A 27086-nucleotide genomic window follows, 5' to 3' on the forward strand; every position below is an offset into this window, starting at 1 on the left:
TTTCCATCTTCAGGATTAAAGTTGTCAGACTATGTCTGTTAAGGTTCTCTGTCATCCAGGTCATGGTAGTCTAACAAGCTTGGAAAGGAAAGCGTCTGGACTAACTGGGGCGATTGTGGTTTAAGAGTTGGGAGTTCGCCTTGTAATCAGAAGGTTGCTGGTTCGAGCCCCGGCTTGGACAGTCTCGGTCGTTGTGTCTTCGGGCAAGACACTTCACCCGTTGCCTACTGGTCAGAGGGCCCGGTGGCGCCAGTGTCCGGCAGCCTCGCCTCTGTCAGTGCGCCCCAGGGTGGCTGTGGCTACAGTGTAGCTTGCCATCACCAGTGTGTGAATGGGTGGATGACTGCATGTGTAAAGCGCTTTGGGGTCCTTAGGGACTAGTAAAGCGCTATATAAATACAGGCCATTTAACTTAAGTTTCTTGAAGACGTTTCACCTCTCATCTGAGAAGCTTCTTCAGTTCTAAGAGCAACTGAGACAGAGATGTTCACATGTTGGACAGAGAGTGTGAAAGACTGTGAATGACCATCTTTGAACAGAGGCGGAGGCTTACGACACCAACTGTCTGACATCTATAATCCAGTTTTGGGATCCCTTCCCAGACGCCTTTACAACCGCTCACATCCTGGGTCATTTGATCTCAGGAAATCACATGATAGGGTGGGGCTAGGTTTTACCAATGGGTTCACCTCCTTGGCTGATTGTAACCTACACCAGTTCTCACACCTTGGTTTGTGTGATTAGGTAGAGGATCAGCAGGTGGTCTATGACCCTCTAGGGGACACTCCCATAGGCTTAAAATCTGGGACTTTCCACCAATAGCTCTTAGAACTGAAGAAGCTTCTCAGATGACAGGTGAAACGTCTTCAAGTTACTTAAATAAGTCCTAACACTTTTCTTTCTAAGCTCCTTAGAAAAGTTTTCAGGCATTTAACTGTGTTAAAAAAGTTTTTTGACATTATTTTGGACAAAACTATCAGATTTTTGTGTCTATTCATCAAAGGTCTTGAGCACAGTCATAGCTCCTTAATGCCTAGTACAGTTTGCATAAAGCAACAGTGCCATCTTTGTGACTTTGCTTTTATTTAACTCACAGACATGAATGCATGTCTGGTCCTGCATGTTGGATTGTTAATTGAAACTGGCAGCACTTATCGGAAAACCTCATCGGGGCTCGGGCGGCACAGCTGCAGGGCATTTAATAGTTTGTAAATGTAGCTGCAGACGTCATTTTGGTCCAGTCGATGTTTCATACTGCTGTGGTGTTTATTCTTCATTACCACCCAGACAAATATATATAAGCTATTTAGTCATCCAAACATGATCAATAGATCCAGTTTGGTGAGTGAAATCAGCTGAAAAGACTATAGCGCACGGCACTTGTATTCACGACTAGTTTCTTTGACTAAAGCGTGTAATCTACACACTAATTAGTTCAAAAAGTCCTTAAAACTGAACATTTGGACTTTTCTTCAGTTGAATTTTAAACCTTTTAAGCAATGTTAAAAAAATCTAATCAGTGAAACACGGCTCTTTGCTCTGACCGTAAGCAACCACATATTGGTAGACATTTGGTTCACGACTCTGTTCCTCAAACACAATATACAATATATTACAAGTCACGGCAAAGATCATGTCATTTGCATAATATGTCTCTTCCATTTTATTGATCTAATATTTCTATTTCTTTGAAAGAATTCAGTATTTGTGTCTGAAGCATGAGATGAAATCCATGATGCATTACTCTAATTAAAATCTGTTACATGTGAACTTCAGCTAAGGAGTCAGAGTGACCACAGTTCACTGCCCATGCTGTTTTTCTCTTATCTGATGAGAGGAATTCATCCTAATTAGAGGGCAGATAAAGGACATTTGTTAGAGAGCATTGTGTAAGACGTTTGGACCACCGATACAGTCTGTTTGTTTTGACAATAATATCATTACTCAAACAAACATTCATCTTCATTGCAGCTTTCAGATTTTAGCAACGTATAAAAGAGCAGTTCGAGACTACATACCTTCACCAACACGAGGCAGGATCTGAGTCCGTCAGTCTGGATTAGCTCTGATATTTCCAAGACATCAAGACAGTGTGCCCAATTAGATTTTAATAACCCTTGCACTAAATATATATATGAAAAAGAGTGTAACCCAGGATTAACCCAGTATTTCTTGTTATGGTGTGTTTACTTGATTGGTTTCTCACAGTGGACGTTTACTAACCAAAGTTGTTTTAAACAACTTTTGCTTTGTTCTGATCAACCGTCAACTGCTGAAACTTTATGAAAGACTAAATAAACCAGAAGCGACGAAAGCAGTGCACAGAATCTGTTTATTTTTTTAATTTTCATTCAAGTTGTGCTTCCATTTCAATGTCCTTGTCACATGTTCGGGTGTCTTTTAAAAGAAAACAGTCACTAATTTCCAACCACATCAATCAACAATGAGCTGCAAAAGAGTTTTCAATAGGCTAAAAATAATAATAATTGCAACATTTGAAATGTGCTGAAGGAGAGACTGCTTTAAAACATTTTAGGAATCTTCTTTTGGGCTTTGTGAACCACAATGGAGAACTGCCTGCGTATTTGGGTACCAAATAAGAAAACAGGTAAAGGTAAAGACCAATTCATGGTTTCTGCGGACTAAACTCAAACAAGCAGATCTGAACATGTTATGTGCACTAGAAAAGGAGTCTATCGTGAATATGGTGAAGGCTGGATATTTTTAAAGTTCATTATAAAATGTAGTATGCCATAAATGGATACCATAAAGTATACTCTTTGTGTGAGCTGAAGAAGCCAACACATCAAATTTTAACCTTTTGATGGTGTAACGGTGCACAACCTGTTTTTTATGTGCAATATTGCTAAAAGACACAGACACAACCACACACACAAATAGCAACCAAAAACAAGATGTGGAAGTGTCATCAATAAAATATACATGGTGCAAAAACCAGGTTTTTATGTAAGTTTTTTTTGGCACATATTCCGTTGTTTCCCTCTGAGGACCCAAAATTTGGGCATGACATTCCTCACAGCTGGCTATGTGGCCGCTGTTCAACATGGAAACCATGAACTGGCCTTGAGTTAGACTCTAAAATGAATAAATTATAATAAGGCCAGTAGCTACTGTTCTCAGATGGAATAAAAGCTTCCACAACATTTATACAGCTAGGCTCATTCCTGTTTGAGATGAAGACGGTATCAGCACTGAAGGGGCCAACCAACTGCTGGGATACGCTTTAGATTGTGTACATCAGGAGTCTCCAACTCCAGTCCTCGAGAGCTACTCTCCTTCAGCTTTAAGATGCATCCTTGTTCCAACACAACTGAATCGAATGAATGGCTTGTTACCAGGCCTTTGCTAAACTTGATGGTCTGCTGAAGAGGTAATTCAACCATTTCATTCAGCTGTGTTGGAGCAGGGATGCATCTAAAATCTGCAGGACCAAAGCTCTCGAGGTCTGGGCTGGTGTAGATACTAAAATGGGTTAAAAGATTGTAAAAGTAGTTTTCAGAGTCTTTGAATCACTTGAGGCTATTAGTAACGATAATAATTACACAATTTGCAAGCTTTTGAATGGTTTTGGTTCAGATTAGCTTAAGGAAGAAATGGATAAAGCCAACCCCAGTGACTTCAAATGATTTTGAACTGCAAACAAGTTTGGCCCAAGTGTCTAGAATTTTCAATGTAATACATGTTACCACCCAGAAATCATGTTCCTATCATTGAGGGGACAGAAAAACAAGCAATATTAAATAAAATGCAAATTTCCAGAGAGTTACATTCACACAGTGCAATGCTTACAATGGTAGCCTTTACCAATCATCTTTTGCATGACATTCATGGTGTCTAAGTACAAATACATGTGTTCAGGCGACATGATTCGTAGCATCACGTCAGTCAATATTAAATATGAATTCACTCGGCAAGTCAACACTGTGTGGTGTATATGGTTTTGTAGACTCAGTCATTTGTAGTCACATAGATGTTAAATGACACACTGAGTAACATAGTGACATCTTTTAAGGTACTTGGTAACACTTTCATTAAGGCAACAGCTTTGTTTTGAAATTACTACTGACATTTCTGTACAATTAAACAAGTTGTTTAGTTAAATTAATCGACATTGATTTCAATAGATGATCACTTGTTTAAATCGTTATTTAAACATGACCAGGTACAGCTTGTTAAGTGGGAACATTTACTTATTTAGTTTCTGTTTAAGCAAAATCAGCAGCAGCTGAGCTAAAACCTTAGTATGGACACCTGTTACTAAAACTGTTAATAAATATCTTGATGATTGCTGTGTTACTTTACAGCACGACTTCACAACGCAGGTTTTTTTGGTGTGTGAGGACATTTCATCTCTGTTTCAAGACGCTTGTTGGGTTGAGTTGGGAGTGTGGGATGAATTGGTTACTGAGACCTGGTGTTTTAAGCCGCCACCTCTGTTTAGTGCTTACTGTTTACAGGAGATACAGACGGCCTATTTTACTCCTGTCACAGACACAGATGAGTCTGTCCTGTTGAGCTGGCTCTTTATGTTGTACCATGCATCTGACTGGTTGTAGGTGGATGACAGTGACGAAACAGAGGGATGATATTTCTTCACAAACCAAAAAGTAATCCAGTAATCCAAGGTAACTAAATCCAAGCACTTAAAACTACCATGAAGTGGATTACTAAGAAACTACAAAGACATGTTACCATGAAGAACACAGCAGTCATTATCTATACTATTCAAACGTGCTTTATCTTTTTGCCCCCTCCTTTTTGTCCTCCTTTTCTTTTTCTGTTCCTTTCCAAATTTTTAACAAAGCACCATTTGCACCATAGACAGTGAATCCATGCTGCAAGTCTTCTCTTTAGGCATCTCCCTGTCTGCCTAATAAGTCCCCATAAAATAAAAGCATGAATAAAATCCCCAAAATAACTCTTGAAAGAGTAAAGCTTCATATATTACTAGTAATGTAATATATAGAATTTTGTATCATCTGCTGATATGCAGAGGATACCATAAAAATGTAATAAATAATAATCGCTTTAAAAACAAAACAGGGAAATTTCAAGACTCGTCTCTGCCTCAGTGTTGTTCACCCTGCAAAACACATTGAAATAAGTTTGGACAAATATCTGATCTCCTTCTATGTTCTTCAAATTTTATGGACCAGATTATTTGCTGCTGCAAGTATGACTTTACCTCGATGTTTATGTGTATTTTATTTACTATATTTTGTGACACAACGCAAGAACTGAATGCTGATTTAAAATATAGGGACACACACATAAACTTAAATTAAAGGTTTGAAGAGGAAACTACTAAAAATAATTCTGTATGCCTTAAATCAAGTGTCACCAGAACTTTTTGTATTGTGCTGACCATTAAATACAACATGTTAAAGAAAAATAAAGCACATTGCAAAAAGCAAAAGTTTTCATTTTTTCACGTTTTGTCTTGACAAAATATACAATTAGAATCTACAAGAAATCACAGGTTAACAGCCGTTTACCAAAAGCAATCAAAAAAAGTCAAACACTGAGGATTTCATGCAACTACCACAAAACACTGGTTGCATGAATAAAACCAACAGAAAGTAAAACATTTCATATTTACTTGTATCCACCAGGCACTTCTGCATTAAGTGGTGACGGCCTGGAGGTTCTTCTGCTGAAACACATTAAATGTGTTTTGAAGCGAATTTCTATCATATAAACCTTTATTTATGTAAGTAATTTTAAAGACATCATTATTTCCCAACACAGGTTCTCACAAACACGCCATCTTGTTAATTAAATGACATCTTTAAAGTGCTCGTCTGTGTTGTGCCTTTAGAACAGGTCACCGAGCACTGTGCCAAAACCATCAGAGCATGGATGAAGAGTTTGATGCATGCTCAGGACTTCTCAGTGACAGCAGTTTGTTGACTGTGCATCAAAAATGAAAGTGTTTTGGATTAAAATTGGTACAAAACAACCCTGTGTTTACCAATGTTTTTTTTTTTTTTAACGATAAGCCCAGAAACACTGAGCTCATGTGCTGACCTGGGTCAAAATGTGTTTTCGAATTATTCTTACCAATAATTATAAGTATCAAATGGGTGGGTGTGGCCACTGTGGACCAGTAAATGATTCACTGAAGTGACAGGTTGTCACCTTTCCCTGCATATTTGTAAAAAAAACCAATCATTAAAACTGACCTTTATGTGAAATGGTTTGAAAAAAACTAGGAGAAGCTTATTAAAAGAACAGCTAGAGACACTATAAGTAAAACCTAATGTTTAAAAAAATATTTACAAATAAATTTTTTACAACTTGATGGTTTTTTTTTTAATTTACGTAACCAAGTTTTTCTATTTACATGATAATAAATGTACTACCCACGGCCTCCAAAAGGGATAACATATGCCCAAATTTGGGTTTGGAGACAACTGTGGTGAAAAGGCAACAACAATGACTTGGTACTGGAAGCAAATGCTGTGTTAAAGTTGGGTTTGGACACCAGCATTTCTCACAGATTTTTGGAAATATTCCCATTAGGACCCAGTATGCAAACACAACAGCAACTGACAGGAGGGTGGCAAAACACAAGAGGCTTTAATCAGGAATTTGATAACTTAAGGTGCTTTACAGAGTGACAGCCAGCCAGGAGCACCAAACAACAGGAGAACATTTGGAGGCTAAGAGTCTATTTTTCTAAGACAAGGGAACAGATGGACTTAATCAAGACAATAATGAGAACAGGACATTAAAAAAGATTGGAATTAAAATCGACCACATTAAGATCATTCTTTCAAAGCAGGGATTAAACTGAAACAGGGTGAGGAACAAACTCACACAGACACCTGTGATAAGGCTGGGAGAACACAGGAGGCACATGGAAAAGGATTGAAAACATATAAGAAAGAACTAAGGTGAGTAGTTTTGCGGGATTTAATGACAGGACTGTCACTTTGCTGCGTTATTGCATACAGCATGCACGTCCTGGAAACTAAATCCTGACACGGCTACCATGAATTTTAGGTCAGTATCAAACAAAAAAGTATTGCAAGGTTTCCCATAGCCAATCTATTATATTTTACAACATGGCTCCAAAATGACAGCATTAAGACTGCAGCACAGTATTACAAGCGGTGTTAAATCGCACAGCAGGCAACAGTTATATAAAGATTTGTATACTAAAACAATCACCTGTTTTCCTTTCTGTTAAAGATGGCAAAAATGGTTCTGTTTTTTTTTTTTTTGCATTTTTTGCATTTTTTGCAAGTGCCAATTTAAAGTCTGCAGCACCTAGATCCTGCTGTTTCTATTACACATATATGTTTGTTCAAAAATATAGATTTTAATGCATGCAACATTCAAGTATATACATTTTATATCTCATCTGTGCACAAAGCTCCAGGTAAAACAGTATAAGGACGTTGCACATGTTTTTCTCTGTTCACGCAGCAGACATCATAGCATAAAGACAGCAAAAAAAAAAAAGGCTCTTAGCAGCAAACACAGTAAACCTCACTGGACAGATCTGAAAAGCTTTTGATCCACTAATGAGAAACTTGAAGGCTTGCAGAGATTTGTAAAGCTAAAACCAACATCTGCACTACAGTGATGTGCAGGTCCCACCCATGTGGTACTTCATCTCAAAGTACTGCTTTTTCCTCTTTTTTTGTATTTTCCTAATAACTTTGTAAAACTATTAGACCCAGGTCAATCTTAAGACTGCATTTTTTTGTGTTTTTGTTGTGTTTGTTTGTGTGTCAAAGACCTCGTGTTCTCACAGCACCGAGGTCTCTGTCTGCAGAATGGACTGGGTTCTGGAGTTGCTGTGAAACTGCACCATGTGCTGTGAACCGTTTCTGGAGGCGAAGGTGTTGTTGTGGCGATTCCTGCTCAGACGACAGTTCAGACACATGCTCCGCCATTTTCTTTTTAGCTCACCTTGAACCTTCAGGAACAGGTAAAATAAAAAAAATGTAATCATTTGGATCAACTAAACACCAATATAGCTAAAAAAACTTGATCCAATTAGGATTGCAGATGCTGTTAGGATGCCTGGGTCGTTGACCCAGGGTTTTGAGTTTATTGTATTATTTATCTTTTCTATTCTTTGGTTTCTTCGTTAGAGTCATGTCTTATGGTTTGTCTCTGTGTAATCCTTAGTTGCTGTCTCCCCTGTTTGCTATATCCCCGTGTCCAGTCAGTGTCTGTGTCTGCCCTGGTCCCACGTCTCTGTTCCCTCTGTTGCAGTGCGAGCGTGTTAGTCTGTGTCTTTAGTTCAGTCTGTGTCATGTTTCCTGTTTTATTTTGAAGGTCTTTGTCTGATGTTAATGTATCCGGTTTCGCTTCCCCTTGTCTCGTTAGGCCTGATTTGCCCCAGCTGTGTTTCCCTCCTGTTACCCATTCCCTGATTGCTCATTTAAGCCCTGTGTTTCTCTGTGTCCGTGTCGCGATCTACCGTTTATCTAGCTGTGTGTTCTGTCAGTCTTCCGGTGTAAGTTTATTTTGTTATTTCCAGTTATGTTATATTTGAGTTTAACATTAAAGCTCTTTTGAGTTCAAGTGTTGCCTCCGAGTGTCTGCACCTTGGGTCCTATTCCTGTCTGCACACAGCCCTAACCTAATAGGTGCATCTCATCTGCTACTTGTGGGGGATACTAAAAAATGAGAGACACAGCCTTTATGTATTTGTGTGTGTGTGTGATTTACATTGCTGTGCTTGAGAGCCACCATCTACCGGATATGTGTCTGCACATATACTTGGCCAATAAACATGACTCGGATTCTGATTCTGATTGAAGTGATGATGAATTTTATCATGTCATGATGAAAGTGAGTAAAAATATATCTAGATTTAAATATTTTTCAATTGATTTGCATTCTTTTGCATCACATTATCATGATTTGATCCATTTGGTCCAGCAACATTTGGTATGATTATGTCTGATTATCTGTATGATCATCTTATAAACCAGGATAAATCAGCCTGCTTAGTTGGTGGAAAATTCAGTTTCTCATTCCCCAATTTCTGTTGGAGCTCGGGGCTGCAGAATGGTGGCAAGAAGAATGCTGTGAGACCAAATTCAGAAAATCTTTCTCAGCATTTGCATCAATGAGCACCTTCCACTTTAGGAAAAGATGCTTCCTTGTTATTTTGTATCCAGTTGATCAAATTGCCTGAGTGGCATCTTAAATCTATAAATACTTTCCTCTTTTTTGATATCTGCGATTCATCTTTGTTTTTCTTCATATTCTCCATGAGTATCTATGGAGAACATAAAACTTTGCTACAGTTCAATCACTACCTCATTCCAAATATTAATCACACATATCAGTTACATGCACAGTAATTATTTGGGATCCCAGGCAGCTTCTAACTGATTGAGCAGAACTTCCTCCATCTGTCAAATTCACCACTCACCAGTATTTATGATAATGTAATGGAACACATCATGATACATCCAATGATTTTACATAAAGTCAAAATGTGTGACAAATTCAGCTGACACAGTGTAGCTAAGTTTACTAATGAATGGAGTCTGACTGGCAGATAGAAGGAGGACACTCAGCAATCAACACTTTGCAGATTTTAATTTTAAACACTTTTTAATAAACTAATATAAGGAAAACACTGAAATGTTGGAAAACATTTTAGCTCCAACAAATTTAATTTATTAAATGTTTCTATGAAAGATTGACAAAATTAAGCTAAACAGGCACACTATCAGTTGAGTATAAAAACATTCATGGAGAGATTTTAAGAGCTTTTCTATTTTGCCTCCCAGAAATTACTTTCATTCAAATGTTTTACTGTTTAATCAATTTGACTGCTCATTAAAATGACTAAATCCATACTTTGTATTTTATCAGTTCACCTGATAACTTACCTCACTGTTCAGGAAACAGTAGAGAATGGCCACGACCAGACCCTAAAAAAAAAAAAAACACTTAATGAAGTAAAGTTTTTTCAGAAAAGTTTCAGAATCGCTGCTTTAAAGGATCAATAAGGTGAAAGACACTTGTTCAGCACCTGAAAAGATCCAAGGGCAAGGTCAAAAAATATTTTATAATCTTCTGCGATGGATTCACTGAGAGTCACGAAGACCACATAGTGGATGCCAAACAAAGGAATCAGCAGGAGTGTGGATTTGGCCAGCCTCCTGAGAGAGAAACAGTCATATACAATTATTTTATGATACAATTTAAGAATAAGATATGGTGCAGTGTTTCTTTTAATTGTTCATTACAAGACCGATGCAATAAATCAGTTAAACATGGATGACTAGTGTGCCTAATTCGTCTGACACGGATTCTTTTGTAGGTGGTCCAAACATACTTCGCCATACTCTGCTCACCTGGGCCTTGCAGCCTGTAAAAACAAGCCTCTGCATTCACTCTTTCTGCTGTCTCAGTGTTAAACGTAAAAATACACCCAATGGCAATGTGAGACAGTGAAACAGTGGAAAGATCTAAGGAGCTTGGTAAGAAAAGCGTCTGGACTTATTTAAGTTGCTTGAAGACGTTTCATTTCTCACTGAAGTGTCTTCAGTTCAAAGCTCCAATGGAGGAAAGTCACAGATTTATGTGGACATAAACAAAGAAGCCTGTCTGACTTTTTTAAAACTGAGCTCGAACTGTTCTCTTGAATTGAGATAACTCGCTGCATCTGCTGTCCAGGGTTCTGCTGGGAGGCTCACACCATCAACAAATCTGATATCAGAAGTAATCTTTCCAAAAAACTCTTTACATCCCACTGCAATCAGACTACTAAATGCACCCATCCATCTGTGCTCTAACACCACGCTTGCTCATGAGTATGAATTTATTTCCAAGGTGATACCAAAGTATTCCCAAGCCAATTAAGCCAGTCAGTTGTAGTGTTTCCCACTTTGCCCAACAATCGTGGCTCAAGAGTTGGGAGTTCGCCTTGTAATCGGAAGGTTGCCGGTTCGAGCCCCGGCTTGGACAGTCTCGGTCGTTGTGTCCTTGGGCAAGACCAAGGTCACCCGTTGCCTACTGGTGGTGGTCAGAGGGCCCGGTGGCGCCAGTGTCCGGCAGCCTCGCCTCTGTCAGTGCGCCCCAGGGTGGCTGTGGCTACAATGTAGCTTCCGATCACCAGTGTGTGAATGGGTGGATGACTGGATATGTAAAGCGCTTTGGGGTCCTTAGGGACTAGTAAAGCGCTATATAAATACAGGCCATTTTACTTCTGCTCCAGGGTCTCCTCCTGGCTGGACATGCTTGAAAGTCCTCTGCTAATTTGTCTTAATTTAATATTTTATTTATAATATATGTTATTCTATTTCTTTGTGTATTTATTGTATGCACATTCCTCTTTTTTGACTTGTTACATTTTTGTAGGACTTTAATAAATTCTTAAAACTTTGCCATCAACCTTCTTTTGTGTTGACATCTTCAGCACTGCTGCTCCACATAGATCAAGGATCTGTTCACTACACTTTGTTGGCTGTCTGGCATCAGTTTGGCTCATTTAAGGAACTTTCTTTGATACAATTCCTATTTGTCTCTTTCACACTGTGATTATGAGTTCATAGAAAACCCCATATAAAAATAAATTGACATTGTTGGGCAAAGCCTTTCAACAGTGGAAATCTCAAAAAGTAAGTAAGAACAGTCGCACTTTTCCGCGTGGCATTGGGATACAAGCGGACAATCAAATTGCTCATGCAGCACACTCCCAGAGAAAACGGTAAAAATCCTCTTTTCCTGCATCACTCCCAAGCTGTCAAGTGTCAGTTCAGTCTTCACCTACACCAACATCTTCACCTACACCAACAAGAGATCCTGCAGTGAAACAAATTGGGCTTACCCACCACCTCTCGCCACTAAATCGTGGATCCCTGTGGACATGAAGAATACCTGACAGCTCAGCACGAGTAAGATTTCACCGGAGAGGAAAACTGCCTGAAGATTAAACAAAGCAAAGCCTTAAACAGACACTAAACTGCAGAGAAAATGTGGCTCCATAAAGGAACAAAGGTTCCCCCTCGTTTCATAAAAGCAGCATCATGAAACGCTGTCTTGTCGAATGAGCGTTAGCGTCACTCTTATCTCAGTCAGCAATACTAGAGGATAAAAAATGTTCTTGGTGTCTCAGATGATCATGTTTTATACTTTGAAGCATTTAGCTGACTCTTTTATCCACAGCAGCTTTTACTGACTGAGCAGGTGTCATTTACTTGATGACACAACAGTTGACACAACCTGTCACCTTTTGTTAACTTGGCTTCAAGTGCATGTTGGGAAAAATGAAAATATAACAAAACGAGGATCCAGGAAGGCAGAGGTGCGCTTTCCTTTGTGCTCATGCGAGCATGAGCACAAAGGAGCATCAAATCGAATCCTACCTGTACTGTGATTGGTCATTGCCGCCCACGTCAGGACACCTCAGCTTCTGAACCAAGATCCGAATGATGCAGATGAACTGAATGAAGTTTACCTTGGGGGGAGGGAAAAAATAACTTATAATCCATAAGGGGTGATTTTTATTTTGCTGTGTTCGATACTTTGCCACCCACCAAATCCAATAAATAGGAGGTCATGATATAAACCTAATTTAAAACAGGAAGGCCTTGTTCTAAATAAAAAAGCAGCCTACTTTATTCTTTTTTTTAAAAAATGAGGGATTTGTGTCTCATCATTGAACAGAGATTTTTTTTTTGCTTGTTAGGCAAATGTATAAAGTTCGTCCTTAAATACGTAAAAAAAAACCAGACTGAACTTGTTTTCTGTTACAGTTATTTTCTGTTGTTTCAGATCTTTTTTAAACATTACAAACGGAAATAATTTTGCAAAAATTAGCAAAATATCTCTATCGCTGCATAATGCCATCATTCTAATGTTTAGTGTTGTGTTTTTCCTGCTAGCTAAAAGGCGATCATCAGAGAACTTTTAATATAATCTAGAGCTCCCATTCTCTGGACCTCTGGTTCCTTAGGCGAAACAATCCAGAATGAATGGGATCCTATGGTGCTGTAGTCCAAACACAGACATTTTGGCAGGCAAACATTTTCCTCTGACAAAATATAGTCCTGAGGAAAGAAAATATTTTCACAAGACTCTGTGCAGAAATTAAGAAAGTAAATATCTGCCAGCTGGTCTGACCACATCTATAAAAACAGACGTTTTGCTACTTTGTTGGTCTGGTGTATTTGTGTGTTAACAATACGCCTCAGGGGTGGACGTCCCAGAAAATTGACTGTGCAGTACTCAGAAATTGCCCTGCACCCTACAACCATATAACATGGGTACTGGTCACAGTTAAAATATTATGAATATATATGAACATTTAAGTTAGGCTATATCTTCGCAGTTGGCTGATACAAAGCACTGCATGCTGTAGGTCACTGTTGCCTGAGATATACTGATTTAAAAAAAAATTTAAGGAAGGGAAGCTGATTTATTATCCTTTAGGATGTTGTAGAGTGGATAAAATGGTCTGTGAGCCACCTCTGTCCCTCGGGCCACATTATATCCATGTATGCCTTTAAAGGATGAAAGAGATTATGGTGGGCTGTCACTCAGCAGGGCAGCAGCAATGCTCTCAGTGGGACTTCCTATGAAGTTAACACCTTGAGACATGAGGTAATAACACAACACACTGCTGTTTTTGGACATTACACAGAACGCTTGGTCATGAGTATGAATTTATTTAAGACTTTCTTTCAGGTTTTAAAAGGTCTTAAAATCAAAAGGCTCACAAACCCTAACACTTTAGTGAAATATACCGGGAGAAACGACTGTAATATCATCCTGTAATGCTGTTCACTGTCTTCTTGATACATTTTATTTTTATTCACGTGCAGCTGAAATTGGAAAAGGACCAATTTTAAAAGACTATGTACTTTAAATACAGATCATTTCTGTAGAATGTTATGGAATAATTTGAAAAATATATGGATGTGTCAATGGGAATTTAGAAAATCGTACTAGTGAGATCTGAAACATTGCCATAGGTTTCTAAAGGGTTTTGTATCATAGTCGAAAACCAGATTAAAAAAATGTGAATAAGGTCAAAGACAGATATTCTTTCACATGACAGACTTATTTATTTTCCACTTTATGTTTTCAGTATTTGTTTTTATAATCAACCAGTTTTTCATTTTAGGCAACTGAATGCTTTTTTAATCAATACGCAAAATCTGCAGGTAAAAATGAAAGCAATGGCTTACCATAATGGAGAATCCAATTGGTCCGTTGATCACCCAGTTGGGTATGGGTTGGTCATTTGTTTCCCAGCACCTGAAGGTCACACAAAAATATGAATGTAATAGTTATGTAAAGATTATATATAACAGTAATAAAAAATTGGCATTTTAAAAACAGAGGAAGTGCTGGTGGACCAATAAATGTAGTTGAATCACTGCTAAAAGTACCATAAGATGGAAAGAACATGGTCTTCACTGCTTAACTTGAGCACTAGTAATTTTTCTACAAATTTGGAGGAAGCCAGATGGTAATAGACCCCATCTTACTGACTCCTTTTCTGAAGTGAGAAAGCATAATTCTAACTCTATGTTTGATCTCTACTAATGAAGCTCATTTCTGCTGCAGGCAATCCTGTGACCTTCACTTAAAGTCCAAACCTTTACGTGGGGCGTAGATCAGCTAATAAACATTCCAGTTTATAGTGACAGTGTCAATATTATAACTGAGCCCCCAATGTGCCAATCAATCTCTTTTGATTTCACCAAAGTAAAAGGGTACAAGTTTGAAATCTCAAAGTTCTTTTAGATAGATCACAAGCCTGAATGACTACAGACCTGTCTCAAATCCCCACTATCACCGCCACAACCGTACCCCAATTAGGCAATGCTGTTAACATGGCACTGCACTTCATCCTCCAGCACATGGACCTCCAGTAACTTATGTCTGGTTATTTCTGTAGACTTTAATTCCTATCAGACTCTCAGATCTTTAGCAACAGATCTCCCCAAGGCTGTGTACACTCTCCTCCTTGCATACCAACCGCTGCAACTCCAGTCACCAGTCTGTCAAACTCCCGAAGTTCACAATAGACACCACCCTCATCAAACTCATCTCAAGGATATGTGTGAGGGTGCACTGACAACCTTATGACCAATTCAGAGACAACAGCCAGGAGCTCTGTGCTATTAAATGAGTGGGAATTTTTGGGGACTTCAGGAGGATCCCATGCCCAACATAAGCCTGCATGACTGCCTGGTGGATACTGTAGGTCTTGGGAGATGAAGACTTCAAAGTTGAGGCAAAACATCAGCTCCCTCATTACAAAACCACAGCAGAGGATGCACCTCCTGCAGCGGCTGAGGAAACCTAAACTCTGAAGTCAGTGCTGGGATACTCCAACTCCTCCTCCCTTGAATCACATCCTCTGGCAGGAGGCTGCGGTCCATCAGGACCAATACTGCATGTACAGTTTCTTTCCATCTTTATCATTTTATTATTAATGTTAACACTCCAATAATCAGACCATTAAAAATCTTCACAATGGACTCCATTGCATGCCATAAATATTGAGTATTTTTACAAAATGTATATGTTCTTATGGTTCTTATGACCAACACCATTTTGTTCACTTGGGTCAAACTCTTCACTCTCTTAAGGTCAGCGTGTCTTTGAGGGTAAAATGACACATTTAAATATGACAGATGTCCTAACAACTAAATATTTAAGCTTTCTGGTTATTCGGATGGTATGGTTCAATCAAATAAAAGTCAAGGAAACTAAATGACTCACTGTTGTGACTTAGTCTCAGTCTTCTTATTGGCTTTGGTAATGAACTTAAAACTTAATAAACTTCATTATCATTCTCCTCACACTCTGGAGTGATGTCCTTACTGTCCTTTGCTATCAGACCCTGTCTCAGTAATTGTTATAGAGTTGTTTCAGACGCTTGTTTTTATAGTACGCCTACACGGCATGACTCAAAGATAATGAGCTGCAGTGCCAGCTGCAATAATGTGCAACAAAAGCCAAACGCCACCAGGTTCCTGTGATGACATCTCAAAGCTAATCCTGTCAGCTAAATTATCCAATAAAGCACACTTTGACATGTGAGATATTTCTCTTATTAATTAAAAAACTGGGCCCCATTCCTGCATGATAATGAATAACAGTCTAATCAATAAGAGGCCCTAACGAAATAACAGAGGCAGTGGCTGTTGAATACCAATGCATGCCTCTCTTTAATGTAACTGGAGCTGCCTAACTTCTGTCAACCTTTAAAGGAGAATATAATAAACAGGTCCAGAGAGAGCATGACACATGGACACATGTCAACTTGAAGCAAAACAAATTGCAGACAGACATTCAGTCAGAATGTAAATCTATTTAGTAAAACATAATCCATGTATGTTTAACAGACTTTATATAGTTCATAAATAACAAACTTGGACCGCGTTTCTATGGTGATAACTCACTCTCTGATTGTTACACTTACCCCGTGTCTTCCAGATAAATCCTCGTTATCACCCACGCAGACACAAACACTGTGGGGATTCCTGTCAACAACCATGAAGTATAGAAAATATTATCACATCCTGTTTGCATGTATTATTTTTTTTATTGCTAGTAGTCGGGAATATCCATTACGATTTAATCTTTCTGAGTAAAGTAATGTGAGTTACATGTATTAAGACTCTAAACAGATTGCTTCAGTGTATATTAAGGCTTTTAATTGTTTGTTGATAAATTGAATCTCAAGCTCAAAACTAGACGGTGTTTTACTGTCTTTCAGAGGAGGAAAAATGGAAATAAAAGATGAACATTGCTTCTGGAAACTAACAACCAGCAGGGGGGAAATCCTCTGTTTGGGAAAAGATGTCTTTACACAGAAGTCTATGAGAAAATCTCTCCTTTCTTCTCAGTTTATGATGTCAAGCATTGTCCATAATACCATATGAGCAGACAGTTTCTCAGTCAGACCTAATCTCATCTAACATCTGGTTTGAAAATACCAAGAAGGCAGCAGCAAAAAGGCTCAGTTCAGTTATTATGCAACTTCACTAAGGTCTCTTTTCCATTAGTACCTAATAGGATCGCCTCGCCATGACTCGACTCGGATTGGCTGGCTTTCCATTACCATCGAGTAGCAGCAGCACTGCAGACCACGCCCCGCCGCAGTTAGCTTCAGCATTAAGGCACAGCTTTTACTTTGTACTTTTTCCCTATAGGACCACCATAGCTATAGCGACCAGAGGTTGTTGGTGGTTTGCCAATCAGTCTGTATCCTTGTTTAACTGAAGCCAAACCACTTTGAGCACATATGAAGTTTCTCATTTTCCTTTACCTTGGGCCATTTGGTGAACTGGTAACTTTTCAGTCAAGCATTATATCAAGTTTGATGCCGTAGGATAACAAATGTAGCACGGTATTGTTGAATTTGAGGAAAAAAACATTTGGCTTATTTGCTTAAATAGCTGCCTAAAGTAATAAGAGCTCTGATATCTAATCAAAATCATAAATAAGCTGCTAAACCTGCAGCTATAACAGAGTGAAAGCTCCCACGTGGCCATTCGACTCAAAATCAAATAAGGAATAAGAAAATGTACCTACCCCAGCCGATGAACATGTAGACAATAAAGTGTCGATTTTCCGAGAAAATGACAACCAGCAGAGTGTGGAGGTACAAACCCTCCACCAGCAGCCAGAAGAAGTTGGCCATAATAAAATACTGGAAAAACACCAGGCTGGCTTTACATCCCACCTAAAGAGAACACAGAAAGAGTACAAAGATGTTAAATAGGCTTTGTGTCTACTTAAACTAGATAATATCAGCCTTGACTGTACATTGTATCGCTGACTGTATGCGGTTAATTGTAACCATGAGCACAGTGTAGGATAATCATGTATTTATACTTAGTATTCTGATATGTGGGTATACATTTCCATTTTTCCACTGAATCTGTCAGAGAGTTCACCCAGAGCAGATTATGACATCACAAGCACCAAGCAGATGAGTGCATAAAGGTCAGAGTGCCCTGACAATGAGGGTGAGTGGAGGAGGAACGTCATGAGGGAAGAGTCAGGCAGCTACTGAGGCAAGGAGAGTATCAGATGTCAGCTTTCTGCTGTCAGTTTATTAGCTGAAACTAATACAACAGTCATGAACTAAAACCCGCCTTCATGAAGGTATAACTGGATGATACTTTTGTGGTGTTTCTGTTTTAAAGCTAGTGTGTTTATCAGTCTGTGTAAAGCGCATCAGTGAGCATACATACATACATACATGAATAACAGAAACAGGTTGCAAATTTTGTCCTTTATCTTTTGCCCGTCACACTGCTCTGAACAAGCTGCGATCTTCCTAAGTCGGGATTTATAACGTATTGAAATGACGCAAAGGGTAATGGTGCAGATCGGTGAAATATCCATCGTGTTCTAATCCAAGAGTATGACTGTTGTTATCCTGTCAGATGCATTTGGTGCTTTTTGCATTGACAGAAAGATTAGCGATAACAGACTTCATCTAGAGGCAGAGAAAGTCTGCATCGCCATAGAAGGTTCGGAGGTGGCAGTTTAAGTGCCAAGTTTGCCAGACAGAAAAATCAGTAAGGCATACTCCTTTGCATAATGTTTGGAGAAAAACACCCCTTGTGCAACATCAGCCCTGCAGAATGAAAGACCTGCAGTAAACATACTGGGAGTAGGTCTAAAATTGGAGTTGGTCATGTCAGCCTGGGAAAATTGACATTAACATCACTCAAGTGGGAAAAGGAACATGGAAAATAGGCAATAGCAAAAAAGTTGCAGAGTTACTGATGTCACACTAAAACATTGCAGATAAATATTTGGTTGATTGCATGAAAAATTAGATCAGTGCCACAAATCTATTCAAATGTTGACTGTGCATTGTAATATGGGTTTAGGTCATAACAGTTAAATGCTATCCAAATAGAATGATCTAGTTTATAGTAATTCTAATAAATCAGGCAAAGCACCTGGTAAAATACAATATCCTTGTCTTTGTAATGTCCAAGTTATTTTCATGTTCTAATTTTTTAAAGTGTACTAACGCAAAGTCGGAAGAATCTCATTCCAAAATGGGAAATCCTACTATCCAAGGAGCACATGGATGCAAGGTTAGAGCACTCTGACTATAACCATAATTGTATACACCAGAGCACCAATGCCAGGGATACCGAGTATCTGTGAGACACCTGTAGCTTTGACAAAATTGTATTATCAATGCTTTTGCAATGAAACTGGGCGGCAATGCAGGCTTTTCTATACACATCAGTGCTGGGTAACTTGTAAAAACAACAGTGTAACACTAGGGCACAGTTTCACATACTCTTGCTCACTCACTCACAAAAGTGTCTATTACGCAGTGAAGATGGTGCACAGTTTGCCCCACGGAAGCTTTAAGGATTTTCAGGCTTTTGGATTTGCTCCCATGTTTGCGTGGCTCACTGTATATCCCGGGTGTATTAGGAGGACTGGGTACCAGATTACAACCTAACTCCTCATGCCTTTTAATGAAAGCTGCTCAGTGGTGCATGCAGTAATGTTTTTTTTCTTCTTGTCCACACTTCTTCCTTGATGTTCTGCAGGCTTCCACAGTTTTAGGACCAGAAAGCACGCAGGCTACTGGCCCTCTCAGCAAAGCAGATAGGGAGCATGCGTGACTGGCTGTTGTCTCACCGAACACATGAATGGGCTAACTGCCAGGAAATTCTGCAGAGCCACCTTCAGAAAATTATTACTTGAATCTGAAGAACAAACTGTCACAGCAGAACGTTTGACAGTTGTTAATTTCATATCTGAAGCATGCAGACCTTATTCCCATTTATTATTTCATGCTTTAAACTTTGTCAGGCTTTACGCTGAAACATTTTTCCCATTGTGACAGTTCTGCTGTTAACACATGAGTGTGTGGCTTTCTGTACTCTGTGCTGCATTGTTGGCCTCCCTCGGGATATGACTCTGCTCGCTGAGGACAGAGGTGGTGACCTCACCAGTGATGGCTGGTTTGAGCAGTGCGAGTTTCGGTTGAAGAGGATGTCGTCTTTCACCAACACCGCCACGGCTCTCAGAATGAAGGAGAAGAAGAGATTGAGGTGGATGTAGTTTCTGGTGCAGTGGAGCTTCCTGCACACATGTTGGTAATGAAAGAAATGTAGCACAGTGCAGTAAATGTTAAATAAAGATGCTACAGTTAGAACCTGAAGATGCTGAAACCATTAATAACAAACAGCATTATGCTAGCTTGGGACAAACTGCACTGGTTCACACAATTATCTCATTTGCTTTTGTTTGACCCTTTCATTCATTGTATTATGAAGCCACTCGTCACAGAAAGAATCCACACGCAAACGGCTCTTTCCAAACAGTTGCACGGTTTCATTTGAAAGCAATTCATTGAGATCCAAAAATGTACAAGCCAATCACACACGAGCACATGTGATTATACGTCACACCAAGAGAATGATTCCTTATCTTCTTGATTGGCTTGGACAATGTGACTGTCTTAGATTTTTTTCATGTGTTGAAATCAATCTATCCCTGTATGTGAATACATTTTATTAAGTATTCTTTGTAACTTTTTTTTATAGAAATTACACATTTATACCAAATATGTACAGTTTTATATATGTGATTTTCCATAAACTGATAAACTTCACAATACTTTAGAGCCAAAGTCAGCGGCTTTTTGAGGTGAATTTAACCTTCTCTAAACTTGAATCTAATATTAAGTTAAAATAATAGCTAACATGCAAGAAATGTCCTCACTAGTGTTGGTCAAGTTACTTGAAAAAAGTAATCAGTAACTAATTACTGGTTACTTCCCCAAAAAAGTAATCCCGTTACTTTACTGATTACTTATTTTCAAAAGTAATTACTTACTTTTTTACTTTTTCTGCATAATCCATCATACAAAATGTAATCAAATGGAAAAGTCCCTTTTTAAAACTTGTTTTATTAGTTTTAATCTTTTAACTTTTTTTGTGTGTGTTTACACTCACTCTTTCAAATAGATGCAAGTAAAACACAGCAGAAAATATATAAAGTCAAAGACGCAGTAACGCAGCGTTCCTACGGGAACGTAACGGTAATCTAATTACCATTTTTGCAATAGTAATCCCTTACTTTACTCGTTACTTGAAAAAAGTAATCGGATTACGCGTTACTGCCCATCTCTGGTCCTCACAGTTCTGTTTTTGTTTTGTTTTGCAAATATGTGTCCACACATACAAATATGTGAACAAATAGCCATAAAGCTGCACTTGTTCACTTAAAATCAAATTAAATTATCATATTAAACTGACCGGCTTTCCAGGAATACTGGAATTAATTTCACGTTCACTTTCTGTTGCTTTTTTTTTTTTATCTTCATGTTCTGATTTAATAATATTTTAGTGTTCAGTCTTACCTGAATAGGCAGAGGATAGCGCACCCTGTAGTGAGGGCAATTAAAGACAGACTGTGACCCAGAGTGTACAACGTCTGCACGACCACGTAGAAGACCAGCTGCAGACAAAGGGGAAAAAAGAGCTTTTGTTAAATTATTAATGCATGTACATCATCCTTAACATATCACTAAACTGGGCCTCAAATTGAGGTGAAGATTGTGAAGCATATTACATTGCCAAAAGTATTTGCTCGTCTGCCTTCATGTGCATGAACTCGAGTGACATTCCACTCTTAATCTGCAAGGTTTAATATATCAGCCCACCCTTTGCTGCTATAACAGTTTCAACTCTTCTGGGAAGCTTTTCCAAAGGGGTTAGGAGTGTGTTTACTGGATGGCTCGCAGTCTCGGGGTTGAGGTCAAGCCAGTCATGCTCATCCACAGCTTTATGGACCTTTTTGCACTGGGGCACAGTCATGTTGGAACAGAAATGAGCCATCTCCAATCTGTTCCCACAAAGTTGGGAGCATGAACTCCCAAAAAACAAGCCCCCATCCACCAAACTTTACACTTGAAACAAGTGCGGTCAGACAAGTTTTGCATCCACCAAACCCAGACTCATCTTTGGACTGTCAAATGGAGAAGCATGATTGTCGCTCCATTCTCCACTGCTCTAAAGTGCGTGGCTTAGCATAATGCCAGATGATGTAAGGCTTGGAATCAGGTGCTCAGCCATGAAATCTTATTTCATGCAATTTTTTATAGAACTTAAATATAACTATCCGTTGTGTTGCTGAATTATGAAAAATCAAAAATAACTGATGATTTCCAATGCACTTTTATGTAGTTTGAGGTCTTTTATGTAAGTAACATTTCCATGTTTTTTATTACAAATACTAAAGCAACAGAAAAATAATCACATAATTCTCGAGGGTCAGATGGGAACGTTTTCCAGTTTTAGATGAAATGACTCTATTCAAAGGGAGATTTGTTTGGGCAGCGTGAGACAGAACCTAACACTCGGTGTCTCACACCAAAAATGTGAGAGTTGGCAATCCTGCATCAACAGCTGTCAAACTGCAGGCAAGTGTAATCACAATAAATCACTTTGATTTAACAGAAATTCTGGACAGAAACATACACAGTATGTGGCTGAATAAACAATGACAAAAGAGCTTTAAACAAATCAGTGTTTTGAAATTTGGCTTACTGTACTGACTAAGTGTGTTTAATTTGAAGATAAGATGAGATGTGCTTTATTCCTGGGAAATTCCAAACTAGCTCAATGATTGATTTACCATATCAATGTTACCATTCCTGATATTTGCATGCATCGTACTTAAAGTGCACTGCTTCACATGTGTTGTACTTATTTGTGTAGCATTATTTCTGTTCTGTTTTAGAGAAACCTTAGACAAGATAAGAGTTAAGATAATATATCGTATTACAGAAACAATAATTCTATTAAATTTAATTCAAACTTAATCTAATGCTGACTGCTTTTATTATTATTTCAACTTTATTAAAAACTGTAGCTCTGATGATATCAAATTTGCTCTGAGGAAGATTTGTGTCTCTTCGTTAGTGACAAAAGGGGGTGTGGGGTGTGTAGAGACAGAGTGAGAGAGGCAGGACAACACAATGGGCAATTCAGCTGCACCATTCGTGACCCAAAGCGGGTCACGAATAACAAGTGAACAGGAGGAAGCTGCGGTCACACAACAGTTGCCAAAATATATGAACACAATGGAGGACAGGTGTTTCAATTCACAGCTAAGTTGTTCTCCGTGTCAGGAAAAAAGGCACCAAAATTTAAAACTGAAAACTAATTTAGACTCTGTGATTTTTAGAATCTGCACTTGTCATCAGCTCACATGAGCTGGTGCACAGTTTGATCCCGTACCCTAACCTTAGCTAAAGACGTGGTGAGGACCATAATCATACACAGGAGGAAGAATCTAATCTCGAAGGCTTGAAACACTCAACAACAAAACTAACAAAAGGGTTTGCACAAAACTATGAATCCAACAGAGGTGAAAACTAACCTAACCTTAAAAACTGAGGAAGAAGGAAACTGGCAAAAGTTAAGGGCCGAGTTGGAAAAGCTGACAAGGCTGAAGAACAGATGATTTAACAAAGAAAACGCTTTTTCCTGCATATCAAAAATGGGAAAAGGTTAAAAGATTCAGTTTTTTCCAGTTATTCAGGAAGAATACTGAGTATACTGAAAAGTACATTCATATATATTCAGTAGTTGGTTGGGCTCCTTTATCATTATTTATTCATTACTATATTAGTGTGGCATCACATGGAGGTGATCAGCTTGTGTCAAAGCTAAGAAGGTATTGTTTGCTTTTATTGTAGCTTTTAGCTTTTCTGTATGTTTGTCAGGTGTTTCTTATTTTCCTCTTGACAATAATCCATAGATTTTTCATGGGTTCAGTAATATTATAGTCAACAAACTATGTTGCGGTAACTGAATGCAGGTACTACACCCTGCAGGAAAAGGAAATCTCCATAATCTCCATAAAGCTTGTAAGCAGAGGGAATCATGACGTGCCCTAAAATGTCCCGGTAGATGAATGTGCTGACTTCAGAGAAAATACAGCGACCCGGCCACCATCAACACCAGCTGACAACTAGGAATGTTTAAAGTCCGGGGCCCAAATATCTTATCCACTGCTTTACCACTCTTCCTCCAGAATCAAGGACTGTGACTTGCAGTCCTGTCTGTGAACAGCTCTCTGTGGACAGCCAGCCATTCAGCCTGGACCTTCTTTGGTTTAGCCTCCTTATTGAGGGATGCAGTGATCAACATCTGGACAACTGTCGAGTCCGCAGTGTTCCCAATGACTGTGGTTGTGTGTACTGAGCTAAACTGGGAGATACATGACCTTTACACTGTTTTAATTTGCTAAAACTCTAAATTAAATATTACAATAATTTTAAATAACAGAGGCAGGCGAACCTGCAGAAACAGAAAGACGAGACAGAAAGCGCATGCAGGAAACACTGGGGGAAATGCTAATAATACTTCTATTGATTACATACAGCAAAAAACAGGGTCAAAAAACTGAAACTCTGCAACACTACAAATAGTCACGGGAAAAACAGTTAAGTCAAGACTAGAGCAAAGACTCAAAATATTAACAAAACCCCAAATGTCAACATAAAGTACTCGGGACCACGAGATCTTAACTGAATGAAACAAACAAAGGTTTTCCATATGAATCAAGTAGCTACATCCCCTCAACATGTTGTTATTGTTATTTGTTATTCCATGTTTAGTAGCAAAACGTAGTCAGTATCTCTGTGCACTGTACACATACAGTTTATGCATATCTTCTTGTCCAAATGTATCTGAGTATAAAAAGAAAATCAACACGTTAATGCCAAAAATGCTAACGCTAAAGCTTCAAAATGCTTAGTCCAGAAGCCAATTATGTCATCGTTCATCTTTTATATAAAGTCTGTGCAAATATCTGTTTTGTTTGTCAGGAGTCAGGTGAAGTGTCTAAATTAGAATCGTGTCTATCTGCAATTAGGGGCTGGTTATCAAATAACGTCCTGCTTCTAAATACTGATAAGACAGAGTTGATTGACACCGGTCACAAAAATTTCAATACTTGTCCCAAAATTTCATCTTGAAAATTGGTGACTATGTCATAAATTGCAGGGACAAGGTTAAAAACGTAGGCGTGTGGTTTGCCAGGTTACTGTCCTTCGAGTGTCATGTAAAAGAGACAACAAAGACCGACTTTTATCATTTAAGGAACACAGCCAAAATCAGTTTTATCTAGCGACACTGCAGAGGTTCTTCTCCATGCATGTGTGTCTTCACGTATCGATTATTGTAATGCTCTCCTTTCTGGGCTACCAAAGAAGCGTTTTAGAGGTTTACAGATGTTGCAAAATGCAGCTGCTTGCATTTTAACTAAAACTGGAAAATTTAAGCACATTACCCCTGAACTAAAATTCCTTCATTGGCTACCTTGTCAGGTTCAAGCAGATTTTAAGGTGCTGCTGCTCACTTCCAATTCTTTAAATGTTTTGGCGCCTTAATACCTCCCTGATCTTTTGCACCTTTATGTTCCATCCTGTGCTCTAAGAACTTTTAAAAGGCCAGAAAAAAAGACTATTGAAGATCGTGGGTTTTCTTTTTGTGCCCCATTTTTGTAGAACAACTTCCCTCAAGCTATTAGACAGACATGCTCTGTGGAGGTTTTTAAAGCTAAGTTGAAGACCTACTTGTTCACCGTTTTTAAATTTTTATTATGTTTTTAACTTGTTATTGTGTTTTTAACTTGTATTGCTATGTGTCGCTTTTATTTATTTATCTCTTTATTTTCAAATAGCTGTACAGCACTTTGTTTGAAAGTGCTTTATAAATAAAGTTATTATTATTATTATTATTATTATTATTATTATTATTATTATTATTATTATTATTGTTCTTCTGAGTCACTGCAGCTTAAGGGGAATTTGACTCAGTTACTTAATGACGACACATTAATAGACATTTCCCCCTCAGTGCTAAAAACAGAAAAACTGCAGGTGGGTAGCAGCGATGTGAAACAATAGACAATTACAAAAATGGACGAAATCACTGTTGGCAACCCAAAATGAGTGGGAAAATACCAAATGATAGCAAAGATTACTGTTCCCAGATATATGACAGCTTCAATGCTTTAAAAAGTTACCAAGGCAACGGGAGTTTGGTCCGCTAGTGACTGTCAACTAGAAAGCAGCAGGCAACACAACCATGGAGGAAGGGATTTCTGATCTATAATGCTGCCAGCCACCAGGGGGTGCTGTACTGGTTTTGCCTCTGGTAAGCTAGCATGTCATCCCTAATATGCTAATGCTAATTTTGCTGACATTCAGTTGGAAGCATTTTAACCAGCACTAAGCATCAGAACTTATTTCACTGCATCTTATAGTGGACTTGACTGTTTGTACTTCACTGCAAAAATCAACGTCATGGCGGCACCAAGGGAAATAAACAATGAAGCAAAAGATAATTTGAATAATTTGTTGAATAAACTTCATGAGTAAAGAACAAAGAGAAGAAAGGAGCTGAAAGTATTTTATTTCTACTCTATTGTACTTTATGTGGTGTGTTTATCACCCACTGCTGTTTGGCAGTTATTTTATTCTCTGCAGTACATGTGGTCTGTATTCTCTGTAACCTCCTGACCTGCCTTCAGCATGGATTGCAAAATGGCTCGTAATGTGTCAGCGTTAATTAACTGGGTCAAATTCCTTTTACTCTGTAATTTAGAAAAAGAAAGCTGTGACAAGCGATTTGACCTTTTTTTCCTTCAACCTAGTGAAAGTTTCATAAAAGCAAAGACCTGAGGACAAATTCCTGCAACGAATTATTTGTACAACAATGAAAAACAACAAAAGAAATAAAGAAAGAGGCTAAAAATGGTAACCAAATATTTTGCAATGTACAGAACTGACAAAAGTGATGTCTTAGATATTAGTTTAACCCACAAGAAGTGGGAGGTGTAACAAAGTTTAGTGTTTCAGGAAAGAACGTGAAAAACACCAGAAAATTCTAACAGAATTATAAAGTAAATAATGAAACAACAATATCAGAAAATTGATACAAAATGTGTTGTTGTGGACATGTAACTGATTACAAAGAAGCAGGTGGGTTTCATGCAGAAATGTGTCTTTTCTCTCTCCTCCTGCGTGATCACAAAGCACAAAATTATTGTTTACAGTC

The 27086-nt window shown here is 38.4% G+C and overlaps 1 protein-coding gene across 2 annotated transcripts in view; it reads right to left on the bottom strand.

Moving 5' to 3' along the window:
• Positions 1-2313: 2313 nt before the first annotated feature.
• Positions 2314-27086, bottom strand: part of LOC146497231 (vasoactive intestinal polypeptide receptor 2-like) — a 76863-nt gene continuing 52090 nt past the window's right edge. Inside the window, exons 5-13 of one of the 2 annotated variants that reach the window (XM_085139304.1) lie at positions 21374-21471; positions 19959-20091; positions 17557-17707; positions 16442-16502; positions 14193-14262; positions 12369-12460; positions 10031-10160; positions 9888-9929; positions 2314-7948 (exon numbers count right to left, since the gene is read on the bottom strand). In XM_085139304.1, the coding sequence (XP_084995430.1) occupies positions 7778-7948; positions 9888-9929; positions 10031-10160; positions 12369-12460; positions 14193-14262; positions 16442-16502; positions 17557-17707; positions 19959-20091; positions 21374-21471 (948 nt within the window). In that variant the 3' untranslated portion in view covers positions 2314-7777. Of the gene's footprint in view, positions 7949-8028; positions 9266-9887; positions 9930-10030; positions 10161-12368; positions 12461-14192; positions 14263-16441; positions 16503-17556; positions 17708-19958; positions 20092-21373; positions 21472-27086 lie in introns of those variants that run through there. The other variant, XM_085139305.1, reaches the window with a different exon arrangement.

The sequence above is a fragment of the Neolamprologus multifasciatus genome, chromosome 18, assembly GCF_963576455.1.
Source record: "Neolamprologus multifasciatus chromosome 18, fNeoMul1.2, whole genome shotgun sequence".
NCBI lineage: Eukaryota > Metazoa > Chordata > Actinopteri > Cichliformes > Cichlidae > Neolamprologus > Neolamprologus multifasciatus.